The sequence below is a fragment of the Scomber scombrus genome, chromosome 15 (assembly GCF_963691925.1).
Source record: "Scomber scombrus chromosome 15, fScoSco1.1, whole genome shotgun sequence".
NCBI lineage: Eukaryota > Metazoa > Chordata > Actinopteri > Scombriformes > Scombridae > Scomber > Scomber scombrus.
Genome location: NC_084984.1, coordinates 3,000,516 through 3,024,936, shown reverse-complemented (window position 1 = coordinate 3,024,936; position 24,421 = coordinate 3,000,516). Strand labels below are relative to the sequence as shown.

The following is a 24,421-nucleotide window of genomic DNA, read 5'->3' as shown; positions in this document are numbered from 1 at the left end:
TCGACAAACACACACATAGGTTACTCTTTCTTTTGCTGCCTTAATTTTAACAGACGTTTTCAATGCAGATTGTTTGCACAGCATTTTTTCCTAATAAGTGATGAACAGTTATGTGCATTTGACCTGCCTGTCTGTTTGCTTCAAAGTGTGAAATTATAACTCTGGTCTAACATACATACATATTCACTCTCTGCAGGTTTGCATATTTTTGGCACTGCATAGCTTCATCTGGGCCTACATCACGTCTATCGTGTGGAGAAATGAGCAAAGGTTCTGCTTAGTCACCTGGTTTGTGTTGCCCTATTTTGTGTCTGTCATCATGATAAAATGGTTCCTCCAGTCCTGTTTTAATAGGTCGGCAGGGTTTCACTCCCTCTGTCTCAGCTCTGCATGCCAGCAGGTCTGTCTGGCTCGTCTGTATTGAAGATTGTTGTGAAGTTGAGCTGACAGCGAAGTGTTAACGAGTCACATCAAATCTGATGGATTTAACTAGAAAGATACAGCGAGTGTCTGTGCAGATGTTTACCAGCATACACAGATATGAGTCTCATCAAGAAAATGTGTTCTGTGTGACCTCTGGGTCAGTCTCACAGTTTCCATTTAAAAGATAGTGAGGAAACAGCTTCTTAAAAGCCAAGATATAAATGACAATATAGGAAATGGTATTTTGCTGTCTGGGCATATTGTGATTTCTACACACCAGAAGCTGGGAGACAAGTCTGCTTATTTATGTTCACCTATTACCACCACAGGCGGATGATAGAGCTCTTAAACTTGAACTCGAGCAGCCACTGTTTTGTTCTGAAGTGTCCATTTTCCCTGTGGACAGTGCTGAGTGGAGAATTATGTGGAACTCAAAACCTCTTAACCTCATCTGCTGGTCTGCACGCCTCAGACGCTCTGGCTGCATTCTCCAGAGGGCCCTGAGTAAATAGCCACACACGCACACACACACACACACACACACACACACACACACACACACACACACACACACACACACACACACACACACACACACACACACACACACATCCATGGTACCTGGTTCTCGAGTGTCTGATATCTAAGTACACTTGGCTGTTACAGAGTTAGGCACAGCAATGAAATGATGAACCATGTGCAGCGCAGAATCACCATCATGGATTTACACAGCTTTGTCTCACTCCCCCATCTCCCACCCTTTTCCTCCTCTGTAATTAGAAAGCTTGCTCGGTTTAAAGTGTTATAACTCTTGTTCCATGACTTGGATGGACAGGATTCATGCCAAGTGTTGGCTGGCTTACATATCTAACATTGTTAGACACTGTAATTATTGTTTGTGTGTACGTGTCCTCATGCATGGAGTGGGGTGGATTGTGTTTTTTGTATGATACTAAAATATTACAGAAATCGAACTGTCCTCAAACACATTTAAAGACAATATCTTCTTACCAAACCTTTTTATTTCCCACTTTTTCACATCAACTGACAGAGTATTAATTTATCATACAGGCTAATGGCCTACTTCTGCCTTCACTGCCTTGCCACATGTCAAAATCTTCATAGCAGATGTCAGCAGCAGTTAATCATGTAATGGTCTGAATTACTGAGGTGCATTCTTGCTCAGTGCATACTGATAAAAAGCATTAGCTAAGTGTGGAAGCAATGCCTGGTTCATAATTGATAGTTAGGAAATGAAATATGACACATGTCAGCATTATCTAAAGTGCTATAACACAAGTCGAGTCTGAGACAGGGAGGGAAATTAACTTTTTAAAATGTGAACATCTACCAGCCACTGACAGATAAAGCCACTCAATAGTAAATCAGCCACTTTTATATTTTACCAACATCTGGCTGGTGGCTGGTGCTTATTTCCCACCCTATCCTGAGCCATTATGCCTCGGGGAATGCAACCTGTTCTCTTCTTGAAGGTTTGGAGAACGGAATCAGGAAAGCAGGAGGGGGTATATTAGAGGAAAAGGGCCAAAAACCATCCCGTGGGTGGATGTACGTCAGCTAACTGTTAACACACTAGGCTCAGATTATAAAACGCGAGCGAGTTATTCTCCTATGAGCTCACTTCCAAACAATGTGCTTCATGTTTCTCCATCTGCAACCTTTTTTCCTCTTTCCTCCTACATTTTTATAGCCCCTCTCCTCTTCCCCTCATCCTCTCATCTCCCCAACACTCTGTGACTGTGGTAAGTTAATGGGCCTTTCTCAGAGTTTGAGGAAGCCTGCAATTCTTCTTAATTGGTGTTTGGGGTGGCGTATGAGAGGAACACAAATGTTAGCCATACCAGCACCAGCGATGATGTAGGACTTGGTGCCATGTGACTGGATGCTCAGGGCACTGAGGTCATTACTTGCAAAAACCACTGACACTGAGCCATGTTGAAGAATGCCAGTAGATGCTAATGAAAGCATCAATGTCTGTACCCAAGAGACAATCTTAAGGTAACTTGAGGTATCAAGACTAGTGTGGCTGTATTGTACTTGGCCAGAGTTGTTAAAAATGAAAATCTGCATCTTGACTTCACTATTGATCAAAAAATATGATCTCATTCCTCACACATATCTCTGGTTGTCCCTGTTTGTATTTATCTGGTCCGCTGTGGCCAGGTTAAAGCTGGGGTAGGCAGTTTTTGGGGAAAGGCGAAAAAAAACATACAGCCCTCCTCTCTTTCTCCGCTCTCTGTCCCTAAGTCCCTCCCACCAGACAAAAACAGCACGCCCTCCTCAGTCACCTTACCGTCATAGAGCCAAACCCAACCTGCAGCTTCAGTCCCAAGATGACGATCGGCATCAGAGTCCAAAGACGGGTCATTATCTGACCTGAAGCTGCTGTAATGCATACAAATCTTTTATCACTACTTTTCACCTCTGGGAACTGAGTTCACTTCCTTTTTGAAAGTGTCTCATTCCGGTGTTGTTGATAAGATTATGCGCTGTTCAGTTTCCGCTGCACTAAAGTCAATATTTCGATGACTACACATTGCTTTTCATTCTGCTTTCCGTTTCCGATTCCGATTTTCTCCCCATTTGTAATTCTGGCAGTCCCATCACTTCCAATCCACCAGTATCCGACTGCTCATCTGGCCTCTAAACTTTCAGTTTTGTCTGTTTTAGTCTTGTGGAAGACTCCAGTCATGTGCCAAGAGTGCACGGGCAGAGTGTGGGCAGATAGGTAGGTAGGTAGGTAGACACGCAGGTAGGGCATCCAATCATTCCATGCTGGCCAAATGAAATTATTGGTTGTGTTTATTACAGGCCTGTGGGCCACAGATGCTGGATGTTTTATTCTTTTTTTGTCAGAGCATTAGATTTATTAGTTTGTGATGGGATGTAAAGAGAATTCAAACAAATAAAACAAAAATGCTTCTAAAATAAATTGCCTATCCTAGCTTGACTGGGCCAATTATACATCTGAACCAGGCGGGGAGTTCCGGTCCTCTGCAATGAGGCCAACACGGAAGTAACTTAGAACTGCATTCTACCAAAAGGCCACCAGGGGGCGACCGTTTTGGTGTCAAAAGGACTTCCGTCTCTATACAAGTCAATAGAGAATTCACCAACTTCTCACTTGATTTCTAACCTCAGTAAACGTTTTCAAAATGTGTTTATGGTTTCAATCGCTAGTTTAAAGCCTTCTTCAATGCAGTATGATGTTCATTTGGGACATTTTGGCCTCCCTGATTTTATATGTGACGATAAAGCAGGGTATGCATTAGGGCGTGGCTACGTTGTGATTGACAGGTTGATTGGTTCACAGGTTCAGGAGGGCGCCTCATGCTCCTCCTGATGCCCATATAAGTAGAATCCGGGTTTTTATTTTTCCCAGCATTCACCGGAAATTTTCAAGATGGCGCTGCTCAGATCTGAAACTATTCGCTTCCAAGCAGCAGTCCACAAACCAATGGGTGACGTCACGGATGTTAAGTCCATTTTATATACAGTCTATGATCTGAACCCTCCCTCCAAACCTTTTGTCTTGTATCTCTGATCATGAATCCTCACAACTACAAATGTGTAGGAGGCGTTTAGAGGTCTCTGAGGAAGGCAATCAAGCTGTGTTAAGGCAGCTTGTCGAAAGTTGTTTTGCGAAAAGGTCTCAAGGCGAAATTTTAGGCTCTCTCCTGATTCCCAGCCCCCTTCATACATGATTCCATCTTTGCTGCAGAGGTGGGTAGCTCTGATTTGGAGAGCACCTTTTCCAAATTCTTTGTCTTCCCACATTTTAAGGATTTTTATGACTGTCAAAAGTTTCCTATGGAGTAAGTATTATTCAGGCCTTGGTCACAAATGCAGTAGCACATATACTTAACACTAGCAGGGCTGGGTATCCTTTAATACTTCAATACCACTTCCAATACCAGTACCCTTAAAGTGACACCGATACCAATAGAGTACTTCATTCAATACACATCATGTGAATGTAAGCATTCAAGTGTATAAAATGCCACCATTCCTCCCCAACCAAATGATATTCAAACAAATACATATCGACAGTGGTGACACAATTGAAATATTTATTAAATAACTGTATAAAAATCATGCTATTAAGTATTATTACCACAGATTGTCTGGGTTGTAGCTGCTGCAGTAGGGAGCCAATCACATTAAATCGAAGAACGCTTGTGGTGATTGTTTGTGAAAAGTCTGGGTTCAAAAAGGATTGAATGCAGGGATTGTTTGACTGGAGACGTTTGGATAATACTTGGTGGTGGGTTTTTTCAGTCGATACCTTAAGGCAGGGGTGTCAAACATGCGGCCCGCGGGCCAGAACCGGACCGCTGAGGGTTGCTATCCGGCCCACTTTCCCTCCTGTGTTATTTTCCTTCCTTCCATCTGCCCTTCCTACCTTTTTTTTTCCTTTCTTCATTCCTTCCTTCCTTCCATCTGTCCTTCGTCCCTTTCTTCCTTCTGTTCTTCCTTCCTCCCTTCCTTTCTTCCTTCTGTCCTCCCTTCCATCTGTCCTTCCTTCCTACCTTCCTTTTTTCCCTTCTTCCTTCCTTCCTTCCATATGTCCTTCCTTCCATCTGTCCTTCCTCCCTTTCTTCCTTCTGTTCTTCCTTCTTCCCTTCCTTTCTTCCTTCTGCCCTTCCTTCCATCTCTCCTTCCTTCCTACCTTCCTTTTTTCCTTTCTTCGTTCCTTCCTTTCTTTGGATCTGTCCTTCCTTCCATCTGTCCTTCCTTTTTTCCTTTCTTCCTTCTGTCCTTCCTTTCAACTGTCCTTCCTTCCTACCGTCCCTTTTTCCTTTATTCCTTCCTCCCTTTCTTCCTTCTGTCCTTCCTTCCATCTGTCCTTCCATTTTTCCTTTCTTCGTTCCTTCCCTTCTTCTGTCTGTCTTTCCTTCCTTCCTTCCCTCCATCTTTTTAATGATCCGGCCCACATGAGATCAAATAGGTCTGTATGTGGCCCTTGAATGAAAATAAGTTTGACACCCCTGCCTTAAGGTAATAAAGTACTGATACCCAGCCCTGAAAACCAGGCCAGCATACTCTTAATTATTACAACAACCAATCCAGATAAGAGGTACAGTTGATGCAAATAATGAGCTCTTAATGAAAATGATAATACATAGCTATGGCAAAGTGGCTCATAAACCATTAATAGCCTTCATTGTACATTGTTTTCTAAGACTAGCCCTCAGACGGACATTATCTTATCTTATATTGGATTTTCTAGCCTTTTCTTTTCCTCTGTCCCCCTCTGCCTTCCTCCTACTTCTCCTTATGTATTACACAAGAATCAGTTTTGTCTTCAGAAACATCTGTCGATAGATCTTTTTTTTTTCTCCCAAATGGTCAAGTCAGCCAGTCTCATGCAATACTTGACATTTTATAATACCAGATGAAGTTGTTTAGAAATCCTTGTGCAATTTAAAAAAAGTTTTATTGTGACCACCAAAAATGTCGAATTGTCATTCACTGATTTTCCAGTATATTGGAGACAACAGTCTTGCAATAAATCTTACTTTCATGATGTTTTTATAATATTAAGTTTTGTTTCAAATTTTAGAGGTGTTGATTTAAAGGTCATTTTTGGAGGGTGAAGACTATGAAGCTGTTGAATTGTATCGCGTTTTACTGAAATATGTTTCTAATATTTGATCCACCCTCATTAGAATCAAGAAAATATTAGATTTTCACTTCAAGGATGTGTTTATATTGCAAACCTTTTTCAGTCAGCTACATACTCTGACTTCATTGATTTCATTTCATGATTTTGAACCAAAAATAATGGCTGTTTATGCCATTGTGCCTTGTTTACTTTTGTGTACGGGGCATATTTTTAGCCCCCTTTATTGGAAATTCCAGCAAACACGTCAGCCAGCAAACAGGTTTAGCACTCATGCCACTCATTATGGTGTCATCAAGTCTGCCTCCCACCAGTATTTAATCACTCACTTGACTGGATTTCCTCTTATCTCTGGAGTACACACAGATGAGGATGTTGGTCAGTTGATTGGAAAAATATTTGCTCGACAGAGTCAGTAGCTTACAGCTGCTCTCCTGACCATTTGTGGAGTGTGTCTAATCCTCGTAATCCTTTTAGCCAGTGTAAGGGGACAGCATGTTAAATTAAATCATCTATGAATGCAGTATTTTTTTTGCATGGTTATTGTATTCACTTGCATTACGTTATAGGGGTGTTGATCATATTTTTATATATTTTTACAATATGATTATAACATTGGATGTCTATGTTAAACATTGTCAAAGTTCCAAATTATAAGGTGAAGCTAAAAAATGTCAAACGCTTCAGTCTGCTCTGAATCAGATGGGGAGTTTCGGTCCTTTGAAATGATGCCAACACGGAAGTAACTTAAAACTGGATTCTATCAAAAGGCCACCAGGGGGCGACCGTTTTGGTGTCAAAAGGACTTCCGTCTCTATACAAGTCAATGGAGAATTCACCAACTTCTCACTTGATTTCTAACCTCAGTAAACGTTTTCAAAATGTGTTTATGGTCTCAATCTCTAGTTTAAAGCCTTTTTCAATGCAGTATGATGTTCATTTGGGACATTTTGGCCTCCCTGATTTTATATTTGACGATAAAGCAGGGTATGCATTAGGGCGTGGCTACGTCGTGATTGACAGGTTGATTGGTTCACAGGTTTAGGAGGGCGCCTCATGCTCCTCCTGATGCCCATATAAGTAGAATCCGTGTTTGTTTTTTTACCCAGCATGCACCGGAAATGTTCAATATGGCGCTGCTCAGATCCGATACTATTGGCTTCCAAGCAGCAGTCCACAAACCAATGGGTGACGTCACGGATGTTACGTCCATTTTATATACGGTCTATGCTCTGAATGCAATGATGTACGATGGTTTGCACATGCCCATAACTGGCTGTCCTTTCCATAATCTTTGTTTCTAAGTTTGTTCTATGGGTTGATCGTGTTGTCTACTCGCATATTTTGGATTGACTTCAACATGTACAGATGTATTTTAGGACATTTTTGTGTAAAGAACGAGTAAAAGAAGTGAAATCCTACTACAACTGTTTGTTTACATAGCCTTCAGAGCTGGCGAAAGTTTCAGAGAGCTGGCCAATCAGCACTGAGTTGAGTTGTCGGGAGCAGGGGCTAAAACAGTTTTGGACAGAGGCTGAACTGAGGGGCTTCAAAAAGGGCAAGTATAAAGATCAATATGAAGATTTTTGATGAGTAAATCATGAAAAGATATTCCAGTGGAGCCCCAGAATAAAAAAATATTGACCTGGAAATGTTCATATGCCCACTTTAACAATTGGAAGAAGAGCGCAAAAGCCAAATGCCTCCAAAGAATAATTATTTTGAAAAATGTCATGAACACTCCCAGATGCATTTAAAACCACAGCTATAGTGACATCCCAATCTTGATTGCTTTTTCGATAGATTAGCCTCCAGGAGATGTGGTTTAGACTAAACTTTTGAAAGAGTTGTTTATCAGTAAACTTTGGGAGACAGCTGAGAAAAGACAGAAGAGAGAGATAAATAGTTGTGTTGCAAGAGCACTTGGCGTCTCCCAAGGATGATTTGTTCCTTCCAGATTTGGCTAAACCAGTGCTGCTGTCTAAAAATCACATGATAGGACATGTTTCTCGAAAGATAAGAAGATAAATGGTTTCATTTTGATGAATTCAAATATGCGACTTTCTTACATTCTTACTTGAATAGGAGGTTATACTTACCTCACGGTTTGCTGCCCGTGATTGAGAGTTTCAGCTACATATTTAACAGCCCCAGTCCTGTGTCCCCGAACTGATTTCTGAACCTGTAAACATTTCAGACTGGAGAGAGAGAGAGAGAGAGAGAAAGTGAGAGAGACAGAGAAGTAGAGAGAGGGGCAGAAAGACAGTGAGAAGGGGGAAGGGGGGTTAAAAAGTTGGGAGGAGGAGCTTCTTGTAATCATCTCATGACTTCAACAGAAGGAAAAGAGAAACACTGAAGATCTAAACTGTTTCTAACCTTCAAAGTTTTTAATGAAACCTCCGGAGCTTTCGTCTCATATGTTGGCATGAATTTATGTGCCGGTGAGGTGTTTGTATTCCTCTTGCTTGTGCATGTGTGTGTGTGTGGTAGCGGTCTCTCCCCCTCATTGTGTGTTTGCTGCTGGGAGGTGGGAGGGCTCAGCTGATGTCATTGAGTGCAGCAGGCTGATCCTGAAAGAGGCCCTTTGTTGGCAGCTGTAGCACGAGTAGTCCCTGTGCCTCAGATACACACTCACACAGGGGACAGGAGAGAGGAATGGCACCGTTGAGACTGCCCTGCTGCCCGCTCAACTGACACATCTACAAGTCTAGAAAGCTTTTGGATCAAATCCGCGCTTTTTTAGGAACGCTGTTGTTTCGTACAGAAGTGGATCTAACCAAAAAGCCAAGGAGGGGGAAAAAAAAAAAAAACATGGAGACGCTCAGAAGAGAAACTTGGTAGACTTTGTCGGACAGGACTCTGCTTTTTCTGTCGCGGAAAAAGGAGAGAGGAGAACAAGAGGATTTACAGCAGCTGGAAGGACAGAGAAAAAAGAAAACAACTATATTTCAGCACCCATTTTGGATTGGTGCTCTGTCTCCTTTTGTCAGGGTTTTTTTCTCTTTCTCGTGTTTGATTTTTTTTTTTTCCTCCTGTTGGACACATGTAGAGGAGTAACGTTCCGAGAGACGTCTGATTTGAACAGCAACAAAGTTTCCAAGCGGGAAGGGAAAGAAAGCAAATGAAAATGTTGGAGATATGCCTGAAATTGGTGGGGTGTAAATCTAAGAAAGGCCTCTCGTCCTCCTCCAGCTGTTACTTGGAAGGTAATTATATTTTGTGATGGCTGTTGTGTCATCTCCTAGTGTGGGCCTTGAATTTGATAGTTTATTCCGAGAAATACAAACTAATTTAAAAGTAGATGTGTGGGACAGGAAAAAGCAAGAGAGGGCTAGAAAATGAAAATATCACCGTGTAAAAGTCTCAACAATGATTGCGGCATTTTAGAAGAATGGGGAGGGGAGAGCAGGAGAGTATGAGCACAGGGGAGGGTGAGGGAGGCCAGACACACTGGCTAGCAGCAGAGGAAAGAAGTGGAAAAAGAGACGGAGAAGAGAATACAAGGAAATCTGACTCCTGGCCGTGTCCCACTTAACTCTTGTTTATGAGAAGAGGGGGTCTAATCTCAGTCTACACTCTCCTTTTCAGTCCTCTGCCATGTTTCAGTACTTAAATCTTCCATAATGAATTTAGAGGATAAAGGAGATGTGTATATATATTCACATTTCTTTGTAGTCTGAGGATTAACGATGACTTTGTTTCCATTACTTAGACTGTGTGCTGTTCTGGTCACACTAAAAGTGAATCATTGATTTGCCCATGATGATGAAAACACAAGAGGAGTTTTAAGAACTTCAGGACACATTGAGTCTGAACATAATCAGCATAGTAATTGATCAGTAATAGAAAACTCATGGAGTTTTATGAGTGCCAAAGATTGCACAACAAAATGATTTAATAGAGGGAATAGTGCTGGTTCGCTCCCCACTGAGGTCGATGACGGTGATAAAGAGTCTCTAATTTTCAGACCATATGGTACAAATCTCATACTGAGATGTTCAACTACTTCATTTGACTTGGATGCCTCATTTGTCTTTTGCTTCAAGTTGTAAGTTTACTGTCAAACTGAGAATTACAAGCATAAACGTCCATGTATAAAGAACTATAAGCATAAAAAAACAACCATTTAAATATTCGATGACCTTATCGTTAATCAAATTAGTGAAAATGGTGTTTTTTCCATGTTTTCTTGCTCTGGTTTGAATATCCTCTCATTACAATATTACATCTCCCAGTGGGTTGAAACATATCAGATGTAGGATGTGAATCAGCTTCCCTTGTTCTCTACCACCTCCCAGTCAGGTGATGACAGGTGATGCAAGAGAAATATGCTAGTCAGAGGTTTTCCTTCTCTTAGCCCTCAGAAATATGCAGGTTTGGACCACGGTTAGCCTCATACATTAGAAGCACACCACACTGTTATAAAGATTCATTGTTGTGGACCCAGACTACTATTCGGGGCAGTTAGTTAGCTCATTTAAGATGACTGGAATCAAAACTAGCAGGGCTCTCGTGGTCTTGATTACCAGGGGACAAGCGGAACCAGACATTTTCTTTTCAAGTTGTCTGGTTTTTGAAGAAATTTCTGCCTTGCATCACCGTGTGAGACTCAGGGTTAGGGTGCATTCCTGTTGCTCACAGCAGTGCAGTCATAGCCACGAATTCTTTACAAGTTCCACACATATTTAATCATTCTCAGTGTCACCTCTGTAGCGCCGCCAGGACATGCTGTAATTCCTCCCACTGAATGACTCTGGAGAACTGCAGCCCGATTAACAGGACTTTTTAAAAATATCATTTCAGTTTCTTTTGTGACCTGACGTCCCGATTTTTCCTTTTCCTATGACTTTTATTTTCTTTTTTTGAGCGAGTGTTTCCTTGGTCCATGTGTCAGTGTGCTGTCACCCTCTCACAAAGTGCTGTGGTATTTGTGGCCCGTAAAGTGGACATGTGTGACAGGGTCTGCCCACACGCTTTATGACCAGGCCAAACTCTTGACATATGGTATGTTTTGCTTGCTAGCAGTTCTGAGCCTTGCTTGGCGGTTAGTGCTCTTTTACCTGTTGTTTGATCTCTGACTTCAGTCCTTGACTTAAGCCCGAATTTGACAAAACATGGCTGTGATTTTTACTTGAATCCCAGTGTTATCTGTATTATTTGTTTTTAAGTATGTTCATTGGAAACATCACTCTTGTTAAAATGGGAATTTTTTATTGATTTCCTCAGAAGTGTTGATATAATATCCTAAGCACCTGCACAATGTAAGCCAATACTGACTGTTGCAACTGTGCAAATTAGCTTTTCCGTGGCAAAGATTTTGTCTCTGCACAACCATTTTCATTGCTTTGTTTACAGTTTTATATTACTTTACATGACAAGGTTTCATATTGGACACAAAATACTGTATAAGTAAAACTGGATAAGTTGGGAATCGTACGATGACACAAGACTGTGTCAAACATTTCTGAACTAGCCAATGATTATCTGCCTAGTCGTTAACATCAATTATCACCACATAGTTTTATGTAAAAGCATCAGTCTTTCAGTTTCTAAACAGAAAAGCAACTTATCTGTTTATGTGGGTCTACTGTCTGGTATATTTTTGCATGCGTCATATGGATGCCTGTATCTTTGATAGTCGAGGAATTGCTTCAAAATGCGACAGCTTTGCCTCTCTTTGGAACGCACCGAAATATTAAGAGTCTGAGAAAGGCAGCGTGTCCCAGTTGAAATCAAGCCTGGCATCTTCTCACAAGCTTTGTGACCTAAAAGAAGCACCACGTTTGGTTTTTACTTTCTCACTGCGAGTAGGCTGGTGAGTCTTTCCCTGGCCTCCAACTCAATGATGCCTGCACTTGTCAACAATGTCATGTGACTGGCTGCAGGCTGTATATTTTCTTTTTTACTTCCTCAGTGTTACACTAGTTTTGATAGTGTTTTCTATTAACTCTGTGTGCTTCGTGTATTAAGGAACTTGCAAGTCATATTTTCTCCAACTGCGAATTCAAAGCTCCTTCATCTGAGGTGGATGCAATCACGCTCAATGCTTGGAGTTCTACTGAGTGTGTCCATGATGTCACATTTGACAACAGTCTAAATCATCCAGATAGGATGTCTGTAGCTCTGTTGAATCCCTACTTTGCCACGGAGTATCCTCTTCACTGCACGCTCAGTCAGCTCTCTGCTCTGTGTTTCCACCAAATACAGCTGTGCCTTTTATCACTTAGTACACATTGTGCTTTTCCCCAAGTCCCCGAGTGAATAAATCGCAGTTGTGGTACAGTACACAGATTCTGGATGATTTTGGCGTGTTTTTTACACCCTGATTCCTTCACACCAGGAAAACTTCCTCACTCCTTTTACAGACATACATACAGTAATGTCTGGAAGACAAACATCAGGTGACCTCACTCCATATTTTATGCTGAGACACATTGTAGATATGTGGATTTTTCTTAACTAGCATCCAATATGCAATAAATGTGGTGAGCAAGTGGTAATCTGTTAGTTTTGGAAAGGTTTTATTGAGCCTCAAGGTAGAGAGAAACAGAAAAACTCAACTCATCTCAGATGTATGGTCTCCACTTGATGGAGAATGGATAACTGTTCTATCTTGTTGGTGTGTGTAGGCGAGAGGGAAATGTTCAAAAGTGCTCACAATTTTCCTGCCTGCTGCACCTCAGGGCATGATATAATGCATTAATTAAAAGCTGCCATTGAGCATTGGTTTCACATTTTATCAGACTGTGATACATACAATTTGGCTAAGTTCTGCTTCCTTATGTTACTGTTTATGTGATCCGAAGGAAAAAGGCAACTTGAAATCTTTGTCGGTCCACTGAGCTGTGAAACTCTGCGTATCATTTTAGCTGCAAATGCCAAAAATATTTTTTTGCGAAGGACGGAACTTCAGGTTTATGACAAAAGCCTGCAAATATGCAGCAGAACAAATTATGATTGTGTGGTGTGATTATCAAATACTATCTGCTTCCTTTGTGTCTTCTTTAGCCTTGAGGAGAAGCCGTAGACTTGCAGTGGTTTTCTCCCAAAGTGTAAATCACACTGACTCTTTCCTCAAACTTGCCTTCAGGCTATTGTTCTCTTTTGAAAGATTCGTCAGTGTTGGTGAATAGTTGACTTCAAGAGTCCTCTTTATATTTCTGAATGTATTTGCAATTGTTTTGAGTTTTGAGTTTGAGTTTATTTTGATCAGCAAAAAATAAATAGAACCACCAAAAAAAAGAAACAGTAACACATCCCTCTAACAACAGGGCTGCAGGCTTATAGATGCCCTAACCTTTAAACCATACATGTAAATATATGTATATACATTACCTATACATAAACAAACAAGCATACATGCCATCTACACCCATATACACACACCTACATGTACTCAGCAAATACCAAGCAAAAATAGACATTTAACATTTGTCACATAAATCATTCCTACCTACATTTAACATTAACATACATGATTTTGGTATTTATATCAGGATGTGTGAAAAATTCTGTCATAACTATAACAGCCAATTTACATGGAGGAAAATACGGTAAAAATGTCTGTTCAGTAGTGTTTTGGGTTTGTAGTTTTGCAGTTATAGAAGGGCATCATTGCTAAATTACTAAAGCATCATATTTAGAAATCAGTATTTATTATTTACTCTACAGGTCACCAGATTACTTTGAATCAGTCTGTATATGTGTGTGTTTTACTGTTCAAAAAGCCTTTTAATAATTCATTCAGTACCTAAAACTACTTTACCTTGGGAAGCAGCTGGATTTGCAAGATCACGACATCACGAGAGAATCCATCCTGTCAGGGTTCAAGTTATGCACTTGGTTCAGACCGATCAACATCATATGAGGATTCTCGTGTGATTGCGTGATCTTGCGAATCCAACTGCCTCTCAGGGTAAGACGATGATAGACAGATGGATTATCCAATCACCTGCCAAGTGCCTGCCCTTTTCCAAACAGTTTACAAGGACAACTTCTCTGATGGTTCTGTGTAACAAAATAATGAAAACAATGTAAGAGCCAAATAAGTTTTCTAGGTAATTGTTTAAATATTCATTGCTATAACTGGCCTGTAATATAAATAGGTCTGTGACCAGGCGGGGAGTTCTGGTCCTCTGAAATGAGGCCAACGCGGAAGTAACTTTAAACTGCATTCTATCAAAAGGCCACCAGGGGGCAACCGTTTTGGTGTCAAAAGGACTTCCGTCTCTATACAAGTCAATGGAGAATTCACCAACTTCTCACTTGATTTCTAACCTCAGTAAACGTTTTCAAAATGTGTTTATGGTCTCAATCGCTAGTTTAAAGCCTTCTTCAATGCAGTATGATGTTCATTTGGGACATTTTGGCCTCCCTGATTTTATATTTGACGATAAAGCAGGGTATGCATTAGGGCGTGGCTACGTCGTGATTGACAGGTTGATTGGCTCACAGGTTCAGGAGGGCGCCTCATGCTCCTCCTGATGCCCATATAAGTAGAATCCCTGTTTTTATTTTTCCCGGCATGCAGCTGCAATTTTCAAGATGGCGCTGCTCAGATCCGATACTATTGGCCTCCGAGCAGCAGTCCACAAACCAATGGGTTTCACGGATGTTACGTCCATTTCTTATATACAGTCTATGTCTGTGACTCATTTAGTATGTGAGTGAATGAGTAAGTAATAAAAGTTAAGTCACATGTTATCATTTATTGCAGTCATACTATAATTATTGAGAATTGAACGATTAAATCCAGTTTGTTTGTTTTATTACTTTTTGAGGGTTTGGTTGGAGGATGATATGAGGAGGAAATATCCATCCTCACATCTTGTTTCTGTTGGTGAAATTCTCACGAAAAAGGTAAACACCTAGTGCTGCACTAGCATGTTGCCTCTGTTGGTGTGATTGTGTGTGTGAGTGAGCTTGGGGGGTGAAATGGTAAAATTCCTCAGAAACATGTGTTACAACAGCTGAGCAAGTCACACAATTAAGCTCATGTTCAGCTCATATACGCCAAACTGCAGTTAAACTCACTTCACCATTTTTCTCTCCTCCTCCTCTTCTTCTTTTCTCGTCATTATTTCCATTTTTCACTGCAATCAGTTTTACTGCAGTAAAATGAGTATAATTCAAGCTGTCTATAATTAACATAACTCTAAGTCAAAGCACTTTGAATTCTGACTTGTTACCTTTTGAGTGCAAGCACATCCGTGTTACTGTTACGGTGGAAGATTCATGCTGAGACACATTCTCACAGTCTGATGTGTGCTAGTTGTCCAGGTATTCACCAAAATGAAAACTAAGCAGGGATAATCCAGGAAATGAAAAGTTATAGAGACAGCAGGAACACCGCAGGTCACATGATCAGGTTTATTACTCTAATCCCATGGTGGGATCACAGCTGACGACCCGCTTGTTTGGAGCAAGGCACCCTGGAAGGGGGAGAAAAAAAATTTAAACGACACATGGAGAGGCATTAGCTGACATAGTTGCTTAATCATCCTACATGTGCAAAGCTGCATGGGAAAACTGCTTCACAGTGTCGCTGCATACCAAACACACGCCTACAGATCTCCCTCCCTTCAGCAATGCACTGTTTGACATTGTAACTGCAACTCCATGTGTTCTGATATTCAGATTTTCTTGTTTTTTTCCTTCAGAAGCTCTCCAAAGACCAGACTTTGAGGGTCAGGGTCTGACAGAAGCGGCTCGCTGGAACTCCAAAGAGAACCTGTTGGCCGGGCCCAGCGAGAATGACCCCAACCTGTTTGTTGCGCTCTATGATTTCGTGGCCAGCGGGGACAACACACTCAGCATTACTAAAGGTGAGCAAGCTTATTAATCTAGGAATTATTCTGACTATTTTTTTAACAATTCTGTCACATATCACTATTGGTTGAAGTTGAAAGTGACACACAAACAGACAGTTGAAGTCTCAGTAAGGTCACAAATCTTCCTGGGAATCTGCTTATATTTGCTTCCTGTCTCGTCTCCTTCCCTCTCTTTCTTCATCCCCGTCTGACTCTCACTTCCTGATGATGTTCTCACACATGAGGGGTTTTTGTTTTCCACTGAACTGACTGTGAAACAATACCACAGATGGATCACGCAGACAAACAGAGGAAGGAAGGAGAGAACATATGCACCGGAATAAACAAGCAAATGTCCTGTGTATTCCTGTAATTACTTTCCACTTAATTCTAATACAATCCATTCAACACGCGAGGTTACTTTTACTTTTGGTGTATATAGTGTCGAATAACATGGATGAAGTAATTGTTTGAATTTGAGGTTTGGACAACAAGGAATAGGCAAATATATTTATTTAGATAAGGTCACCAAATGACTGATCTGAGGAAACATGACATTAGATACAGAGGAGTTCACTTCTGATAAAGTGTTCATATTATGGCAGCCTTTTCTCAATGTGAATAATATAGAAGATTAAAAACAACTATGTAACAACTCCTTTTTGTTAAGATCACAGGATTAAGATGTAACCAGATATTTTGGCCACAATTAGCCTGGATATTTTCTAAAAATTTGAATCTCTTCATGTTAACTAGGGGAGAAGCTACGCGTGCTAGGTTACAACCACAATGGCGAGTGGTGCGAAGCGCAGACCAAGAATGGCCAGGGTTGGGTGCCGTCCAACTACATCACCCCCGTCAACAGCTTGGAGAAGCACAGCTGGTACCACGGACCTGTGTCACGCAACGCTGCCGAGTACCTGCTCAGCTCGGGCATTAACGGGAGCTTCCTGGTCCGCGAGAGCGAGAGCAGCCCCGGCCAGAGGTCCATTTCTCTGCGGTACGAGGGGAGAGTCTACCATTACAGGATTAACACTGCATCCGACGGCAAGGTGGGCAAACTAAATATAAGTCTAATATTTGCAAGAACAGATCGGTTCAGTTCAGATCAGATCATACACTTCCGACACAAACAAAAAGCCTTAGATATGCTTAAAATCTTCTGACAGTTTGCTTTATTTTTAACTTAAAGAAGACTTTGTGCTCATTAAAGAAAGCAGGATACCCCATTCAAATAAACGATACAGGTAAGCCCAGGGCTTTTTTCACTGTATGTAGGGCAGTCTTGGTGCGGGATTCCCCCAAAGTGCTATATCAATTGAGAAGCAGCTGCCATTTTGGCTGTGTCACCCTAAAGTCTGTGATGTAGCGAGGTGAGCTAGCTGGAGGAACGCTAGCTATGAGAAGAATGCCTCTAACCACCGCTGTGCTGCTCATAATGGCCAGCAGACACGAGGCCGGGCCAGACACTGACGCCCATGCTAAGACATGCATTAGCACAGACAGATGCAGCCAAGTATGCACACACACACACACACACACACCAAACCAAATGGACGAACACACTCATGGTTCCCCATCTCATATTGTTTTCCATCCTCCCACTGAGAGCTACAACTCAAGGGTCTGGTATGATATACTTGTCCAATAATTTGAGATGACCTCAGCACTCTCCTTAGCTGCCACTTTATTTCACTGTAACTCTGTGATTAACACAGCACTGAATAACCAAGGTTTTTATGTAAAACCAATTCTCATTTTTCCCCCTTTGATTTGGTAAAACGGTCATGGTTTAAGCCAGGAAAGCGGGCCAACTGACCATTAAATCCTCTTTAGATTTCAAAGGTCTTTTTACTACCATCAAGGTCATTCTTTTTCACTTTTTCCCTCCACATGCCTTCAGCTTGAGCAAAGAGCCTTTTCACGAGTAAAGAAATGCAGATTGTAGAGCAAATTATTTTTAGGGTTATGTAAGAGTTGGACAATGGAAAAGACTGTGTCCACTGAGCCCTGACCAATATCCTCCCCTCCACCAGCTTCCTGACCAATGACTTGTTTGCTTTTGAATGGCCTGAGATTGTTCATTATGAAGAAAATACATTAGTGCATTGTTTTGTCAAGAGTAGATTATTTCATGGTGTTGCTACTAACCCACTCTTGATACACCTCTTTTTTTCATCTGTAAGCACTGTTAATGCAGCTAGTTAGTGTAATAGAAATGTTTCTTAACTGTGTTGCACTGTTGACATTCCTCTGACTTTGCTAAGTGCAAAATATTAATTTCCTCATGAAGAACTAAACCTGTATGTCCTGTCACTGAAAATATTCAGACATTAGATGGATTGACATTATTAATCTTCTATTTGTCTTAAAAATGTCAGATATTTTTCCTAATTTTTCTCATAAAAATTCTGTCAAAACCCTTAACTGAACTGACCTCTCGTGCACATCTACTCAAATGTAGAATCTCTTTCTCCTGCAGCTGTACGTCTCGTCAGAAAGCCGTTTCAACACACTGGCAGAGCTGGTACATCACCATTCCACGGTGGCCGACGGCCTCATCACCACGCTACACTACCCGGCACCGAAGCGCAACAAGCCCACCATCTATGGGGTGTCCCCCAACTACGATAAGTGGGAGATGGAGCGCACTGACATCACCATGAAGCACAAGCTGGGAGGCGGCCAGTATGGGGAGGTGTACGAGGGTGTTTGGAAGAAGTACAACCTCACTGTGGCTGTGAAGACACTAAAGGTATAAAAGTTTGGATTTCTTTCTGCAATGCTCACATTTGATTTTGGGAGGAAAAGACTATCAGCCTCCATTTAGTCAGGCAGAAACATCTTGACATTTACTGTCATGACATTCTCACTGTGTCAGCTATAAATCTTTAATTGAGCTGAATAATGCTACCACCTGGTGTTTTCTGGATGCAACTGCAGCCAGTTTATCATTTTTCTCACCTGTTTTGCTGATATCTTTGTCTCCAGGAGGATACGATGGAGGTGGAGGAATTTCTCAAAGAGGCTGCTGTTATGAAAGAGATCAAACATCCCAACCTGGTACAACTGTTAGGTAGGTCAATATTTCAAATAAAAAAAACAAACAAGCACCTGTTTGTCAATGTCAAAACACTGAGATCTGAAAAATATTGCTTGAATTCATTACTTAAATAGGTTGTTTTCAGTTGTAACCAGATTTACAGATTGAAGCAACATGCAAGCAAACATATGATGTTCAATAATTGTTAATGTTTTCTTTTATGACGTGTCGTTGGCAGGGGTGTGCACACGGGAGCCACCGTTCTATATTATCACAGAGTTCATGACCCATGGTAACCTACTAGACTACCTGAGGGAGTGCAACAGAGAGGAGGTCAATGCTGTGGTGCTGCTCCACATGGCCACACAGATCTCCTCTGCCATGGAGTACCTGGAGAAAAAAAACTTTATACACAGGTGGGTGTAGATCTAAGATCTAACACTTCCTTTTTTGAAGTCTGAGTTACATTGAAGAGGTTTGTCAGCCTTGAGAAAGTTCACGAGAGTCTGAGTGCTAACCTAGAATAGATTTTAGCCTTTAGTATTGAAGGAACCTGATTACAGATCAGTTTTGTAGTCCGAGTCAGAGCTGCATGAATACCAGAGAAGTGAAACATCTTTGCCTTTAAATCTCAATCTCTCTTTTCTCCCACATTCCTGAGAAGCTCCCTTCTCACTCTCCCATCTGTTCTCACTGGAGGACAGACTTGACTTGTATTGCAGACGAGTCGATGTTGTAACATACTCAGTTTGTTCTGGCACATTTAACAAGGTTCTTTAGAGGCAATGGGATGATTTATGTCACTTGCATTTGCCAGCTGCGTTTTAATTTTTAAACCTGACAAGACTCAGCTTGCAACTTTGCTTCACACAAAACATCTGTAGGAATCCAACACAGACGTGGATAGCTATTGAGTATTTGTTCTCGCTTTCTCTTAGTTTTATTTTTTCAGTAATTGTTTGATCCTTGGACTATTTGGTCTGTTTCTTATCCAATCCTGTCCATCACTCATTCTCCTCTGTATGCTCTGCTGTAGGGACTTAGCTGCCCGTAACTGTCTGGTCGGAGAGAACCACCTGGTGAAGGTTGCTGACTTTGGCCTGAGCAGGTTAATGACAGGAGATACCTACACAGCTCATGCCGGGGCCAAGTTCCCAATCAAATGGACCGCTCCAGAGAGTCTGGCGTACAACAAATTCTCTATTAAGTCTGATGTCTGGGGTAGGTTTTCATATTCAGGCAGCACTTCTGAAACTCGTTCTGTTGTTTCATGAATCACACAACTAATTTTCTCATGATGACATCTCCAGCATTCGGTGTGCTGTTGTGGGAGATCGCCACCTATGGGATGTCTCCATACCCCGGCATTGACTTGTCCCAGGTCTACGAATTGCTGGAGAAAGACTACCGCATGGACCGACCAGAGGGTTGCCCTGAGAAGGTCTATGAACTCATGAGGGACTGTGAGTAGCAACATGCATCTATTCAGGTCATGATTGGATTAACGCTTCTGCAACGCTCAGCAACTTATTCTTATTTTTTGTCTTCCCTCCCGTCAGGCTGGAGGTGGAACCCATCAGAACGTCCATCTTTTGCTGAAACACACCAAGCCTTTGAGACCATGTTCCAGGAGTCCAGCATCTCTGACGGTCGGTGCTACTTTAAGTTACAACTTTCTAAAGCATGTTTCTTGTTGGGTCTCTGCTGACAATGTTGTTATGTCTTAGGCTACAGGGGTGTGGTTAAGTGTTAAATTTCGACTGTATATGTATTATTAGAGGTGGAAAAGGAGTTGGGGAAGAAAGGGAAGAAGGTGACATTGGGCTCCATTCAGCAGGCTCCAGAGCTGCCCACCAAGACAAGAACTCTTCGCAAAAACATGGACAACCGGGATGGAGATAGTCCAGGTGAGACACACAGATGTGCACTGTGCTTTCTGCCCCTATTTAAACATCTCTAAAAATCTGTAAAATAAAACACTAGTTGTTGTTATACATTAAGGAATAGTTGTGGTTTTATACTCAATTGAAGTGCTTTTATTTATCACTGATGGTTCCGTGATTCTTTTGCACTCTTTAGACCCAGTTGATCCAGAGGCAGCTGTGTCATCACCCATGCTCCCCAGGAAAGAGCGCCCTCTCCTGGACAGCAACCTGAATGAGGATGACCGCCTGCTACCGAAAGACAAGGATAAGACACGTGGCAGTGGCTTTCTCAGCCTCATCAAGAAAAAGAAAAAGAACGCACCAGCTCCTCCCAAACGCAGCTCCTCCTTCAGAGAGATGGACGTCCACCCTGACAGGAGGGTTGTGACTCCAGATCCTCGGGACAGTGACAGCTTCAACAGTGGTGGATCTTTGGCCATTAATGACACGGCACACGGACTTGACTCCTCAAAATTTCTGAGTACTAACAATAATGGGGCGGGGGGAATCACCAACGGAGCTCCTACCTACCCTGGACCTTTATTCCCCAGGAAGAAGGGAGCTCCTGCAGTGCCTGGCCCAGGGGGCAAGGCAGCTACCACACCACCCAGTGAGGAGGAAGTGATGTCTAACTCGAAGCGTTTCCTCTGGTCCTCTAGCCTGCCCTCCAGCTCAGATGGCACTGAATGGAAGTCTGTTACACTGCCGCGAGACTTGGGCCAGCGTCACTTTGACTCAGGCACCTTTGGGGGCAAACCAGCTCTGCCACGAAAGAGAACCAGTGAGCAGAAAGGGGAGAACGCCCCTCGAATGGGCACCCTGACTCCCCCACCACGTCTGCCTAAAAAGACAGAAGAAACATCTGATGAGGTGTTAAAAGACACTGAGCCCAGTCCTGGATCCAGTCCTCAGGCTTCAACACCTAAGGTGGTCAGGAGACCAGGGGTACCGGGGCTGGAGAACTCCAAGACCAGTGCTCTCCACGCTGAGCTTCTCAAGCCCAATGTCTTCCCTGCTTTGGGGGCAGCTGGAGAAGAGTGCAGGGCCCGCAGGCAAAGGCACACTGTGGACTCTTCATCCGTCAGGGAAAGAGGAAAGTTTCAGAAACCCAAACCAGCCCCACCTCCACCACCCGCCAATGCCAAAACAGGCAAGATTTCCCGCAGCCCCACTCAAGAACTCCCCTCCCCCTCAGACATCAAAGCTAAGGGCCTCCCGTCTGTGTCAGAGCCCCACCACTCAACCACTGCCAGTGACCAAGCCCGCACATCCCTCAGTGAGGGCTCCAAGAAGCTGCCCCTGGGCTCCACCTCCAAACCTCAACCGTTAAAGACCTCCACCTCCTCCACTTCAGTGAGCACCTCCCTCTCCAGCCAGAGCCTCGGAGGTTTCTCTTCCTCCCTCACCTCCCCTGGCGACCAGAGCTCACCCACTGCTTTCATCCCCCTCGTGAACACCCGACGCTCCCTTCGCAAGACTGCACCTCGCCAGGCCTCTGAACGTACGCCGAACTCAGCCGTGACGCGCGAGATGGTGCTGGAGGGCACCGAGCTGCTCCGCGCAGCCATTTGCCGCAACTCGGAGCAGACGGGTAGCCACAGTGCTGTGCTGGAGGCCGGCAAGAACCTGTCGAAGTACTGCATGAGCTACGTCGACTCCATCCAGCAGATGAGGAACAAGTTTGCCTTCCGCGAGGCTATCAACAAGCTTGAGAGCAGCCTGCGTGAGCTGCAAATCTGCCCCGCCGCCACAGGGGGTGGCAATGCACAGCAGGACTTCAGCAAGCTGCTGTCCTCTGTCAAAGAGATCAGTGACATTGTTCAGAGGTAGCGCCTTAAAATCTTACACTATCAATAAATAAAACTGATAAGAATTGTATCTTACACTACCCTTTTTTTCTGAGCATGTGCATGAACTGTGGTCTGTGCCAGGTTCATGTTGGAGAGCTGAGGGTAAAGTCTGCTGGAGAGCAGCAGCAGAGTGTAGGTTTACACTCTGAAACACTTAAGCCTGTGGTTGTTGTGGATGGAGTCAAAGGAATCTTTCTGTAGATGATGTCAAGTGATTGCAATATTGAAAAGCCTTAACTATGAATGAACTGTGTCTTTTGGCCTTAATGAGAGGCTAGGGGCCAAATCTTTATCAACATGACTTTTCGCCAATCATTTTTGAAATGATCATGTCTCATGTATTCTAGTTGTTGTTTCCCCTTTATTAATGACACTAGTAGAAAAAAGGCCTGTGATATTTGTTTCCGTCACTGTTTGAGTTTTTTCATTGATGCCGATGACAATGACAAAAAACACTTAACCTCATCTTGTCCTAGGATGCCTTCTAACACTTTTATGTCTGATCTCATTGTTTCCATTTTCACCTGTAAAATTAGGGAGCATCTGGAAACACAGTGTTTATAACCTGATGCCTCTGTCCAACACATCCCAACATCCTCCATCGCTTTGTAACATTTCATCAGTGATTGGTTGCGTGCTGAGTGATGAAATCGTGTCAGTGTTTGTTCCGTACTGTATGAATGCTTTTTGCAGTATTTGCAACCATGTGCCATAAAATAATAATGGGAGCAAGCAAACGTGGCAGAATGAGCCTCTAGCCTTCACCTTTTTGCTTCTCTGCACACTTGAGTAAAAAAAAATAGTGCCTTAAACACATTTGACACAGCTGTTCCAAGACTTGCCACACCACAAGTGCAGAATTGTGGCAAAGTGGTTAAGAATAGCTGTGCTGATTTGTTTATTGGATTTACATGTTTGATTGCCATACCAAAAAACCTTTTGTCTCCAGCTTGTTCTGGAGAGGGACCAGGGTGCAGAATCTGCAACTCAGTGGATCTGACTGTTGTTTTATGTTGTCCTTAGACTGGACTGTTTTTTTTTTTTAATAAGTTTGACTATACTTTCTCTACATGCCAGTCATAAAAGCCATCAGTAGCAGTTTGGCCTTGCAGCAGCATGCTGTGTGATCTGTATAGAGGGATCATGGACTGAAACAGTGTTTCTCCGACCACTGAGGGGCCTCTTTGGATGGAAGAATTTGTTTTGATGGAGGGTTTTACGTCACACGGTCTAAATGCTGTTTCAGAGGCCTTTCCACCCCAGCAAATAAATATATATCCTGGGGGAAACACTGGACTGAAATGTTTATGGATCTGTCACTTGCTGTCTTACAAAATAATGTATAAGTGAGAAGCTGACCATGATAGACTTCAAAAACCCATGAAATTAATGTTTCTAATATTTTCAAGACATTTTCAGTATTTGTGCTGTAGTTCTCTCATCCCCATGTGCCCTGTCTGACTGCGATGCCTGAGGACACAAGTCAACCGCAAGCTGCCTTGACTTCAACATGGTACTGTCAGTGTTGGCTCTTATTTTAAATTCCTCCCCCTTTACCAACCATACCACTACTCTACTTTTGTGTCTAAGCCTCCTCACCGATTTTGTAGAGCATTTCACTTTTTTTTTGTAAATATGTTTTCTTATTCCTATTTGTTCCTCCTTCTAGCCTTGTGCAATTTTTGTTGCAATAAAATACAAAGCAGTTGTGCTACTTGAAATAAATG

General features: G+C 42.4%; 1 protein-coding gene across 4 annotated transcripts in view; it reads left to right on the top strand.

The window, feature by feature from the left end:
• Positions 1-24,400, top strand: part of abl1 (c-abl oncogene 1, non-receptor tyrosine kinase) — a 36,192-nt gene extending 11,792 nt beyond the window's left edge. Inside the window, exons 1-11 of one of the 4 annotated variants that reach the window (XM_062434376.1) lie at positions 8,651-9,273; positions 15,727-15,891; positions 16,633-16,928; positions 18,359-18,631; positions 18,868-18,952; positions 19,158-19,335; positions 19,956-20,140; positions 20,230-20,382; positions 20,479-20,568; positions 20,698-20,826; positions 20,999-24,400. In XM_062434376.1, the coding sequence (XP_062290360.1) occupies positions 9,189-9,273; positions 15,727-15,891; positions 16,633-16,928; positions 18,359-18,631; positions 18,868-18,952; positions 19,158-19,335; positions 19,956-20,140; positions 20,230-20,382; positions 20,479-20,568; positions 20,698-20,826; positions 20,999-22,674 (3,315 nt within the window). In that variant the 5' untranslated portion in view covers positions 8,651-9,188 and the 3' untranslated portion in view covers positions 22,675-24,400. Of the gene's footprint in view, positions 1-8,650; positions 9,274-15,726; positions 15,892-16,632; positions 16,929-18,340; positions 18,632-18,867; positions 18,953-19,157; positions 19,336-19,955; positions 20,141-20,229; positions 20,383-20,478; positions 20,569-20,697; positions 20,827-20,998 lie in introns of those variants that run through there. The other 3 variants (XM_062434375.1, XM_062434374.1, XM_062434373.1) reach the window with 3 other exon arrangements.
• The last annotated feature ends 21 nt before the right edge of the window (positions 24,401-24,421 follow it).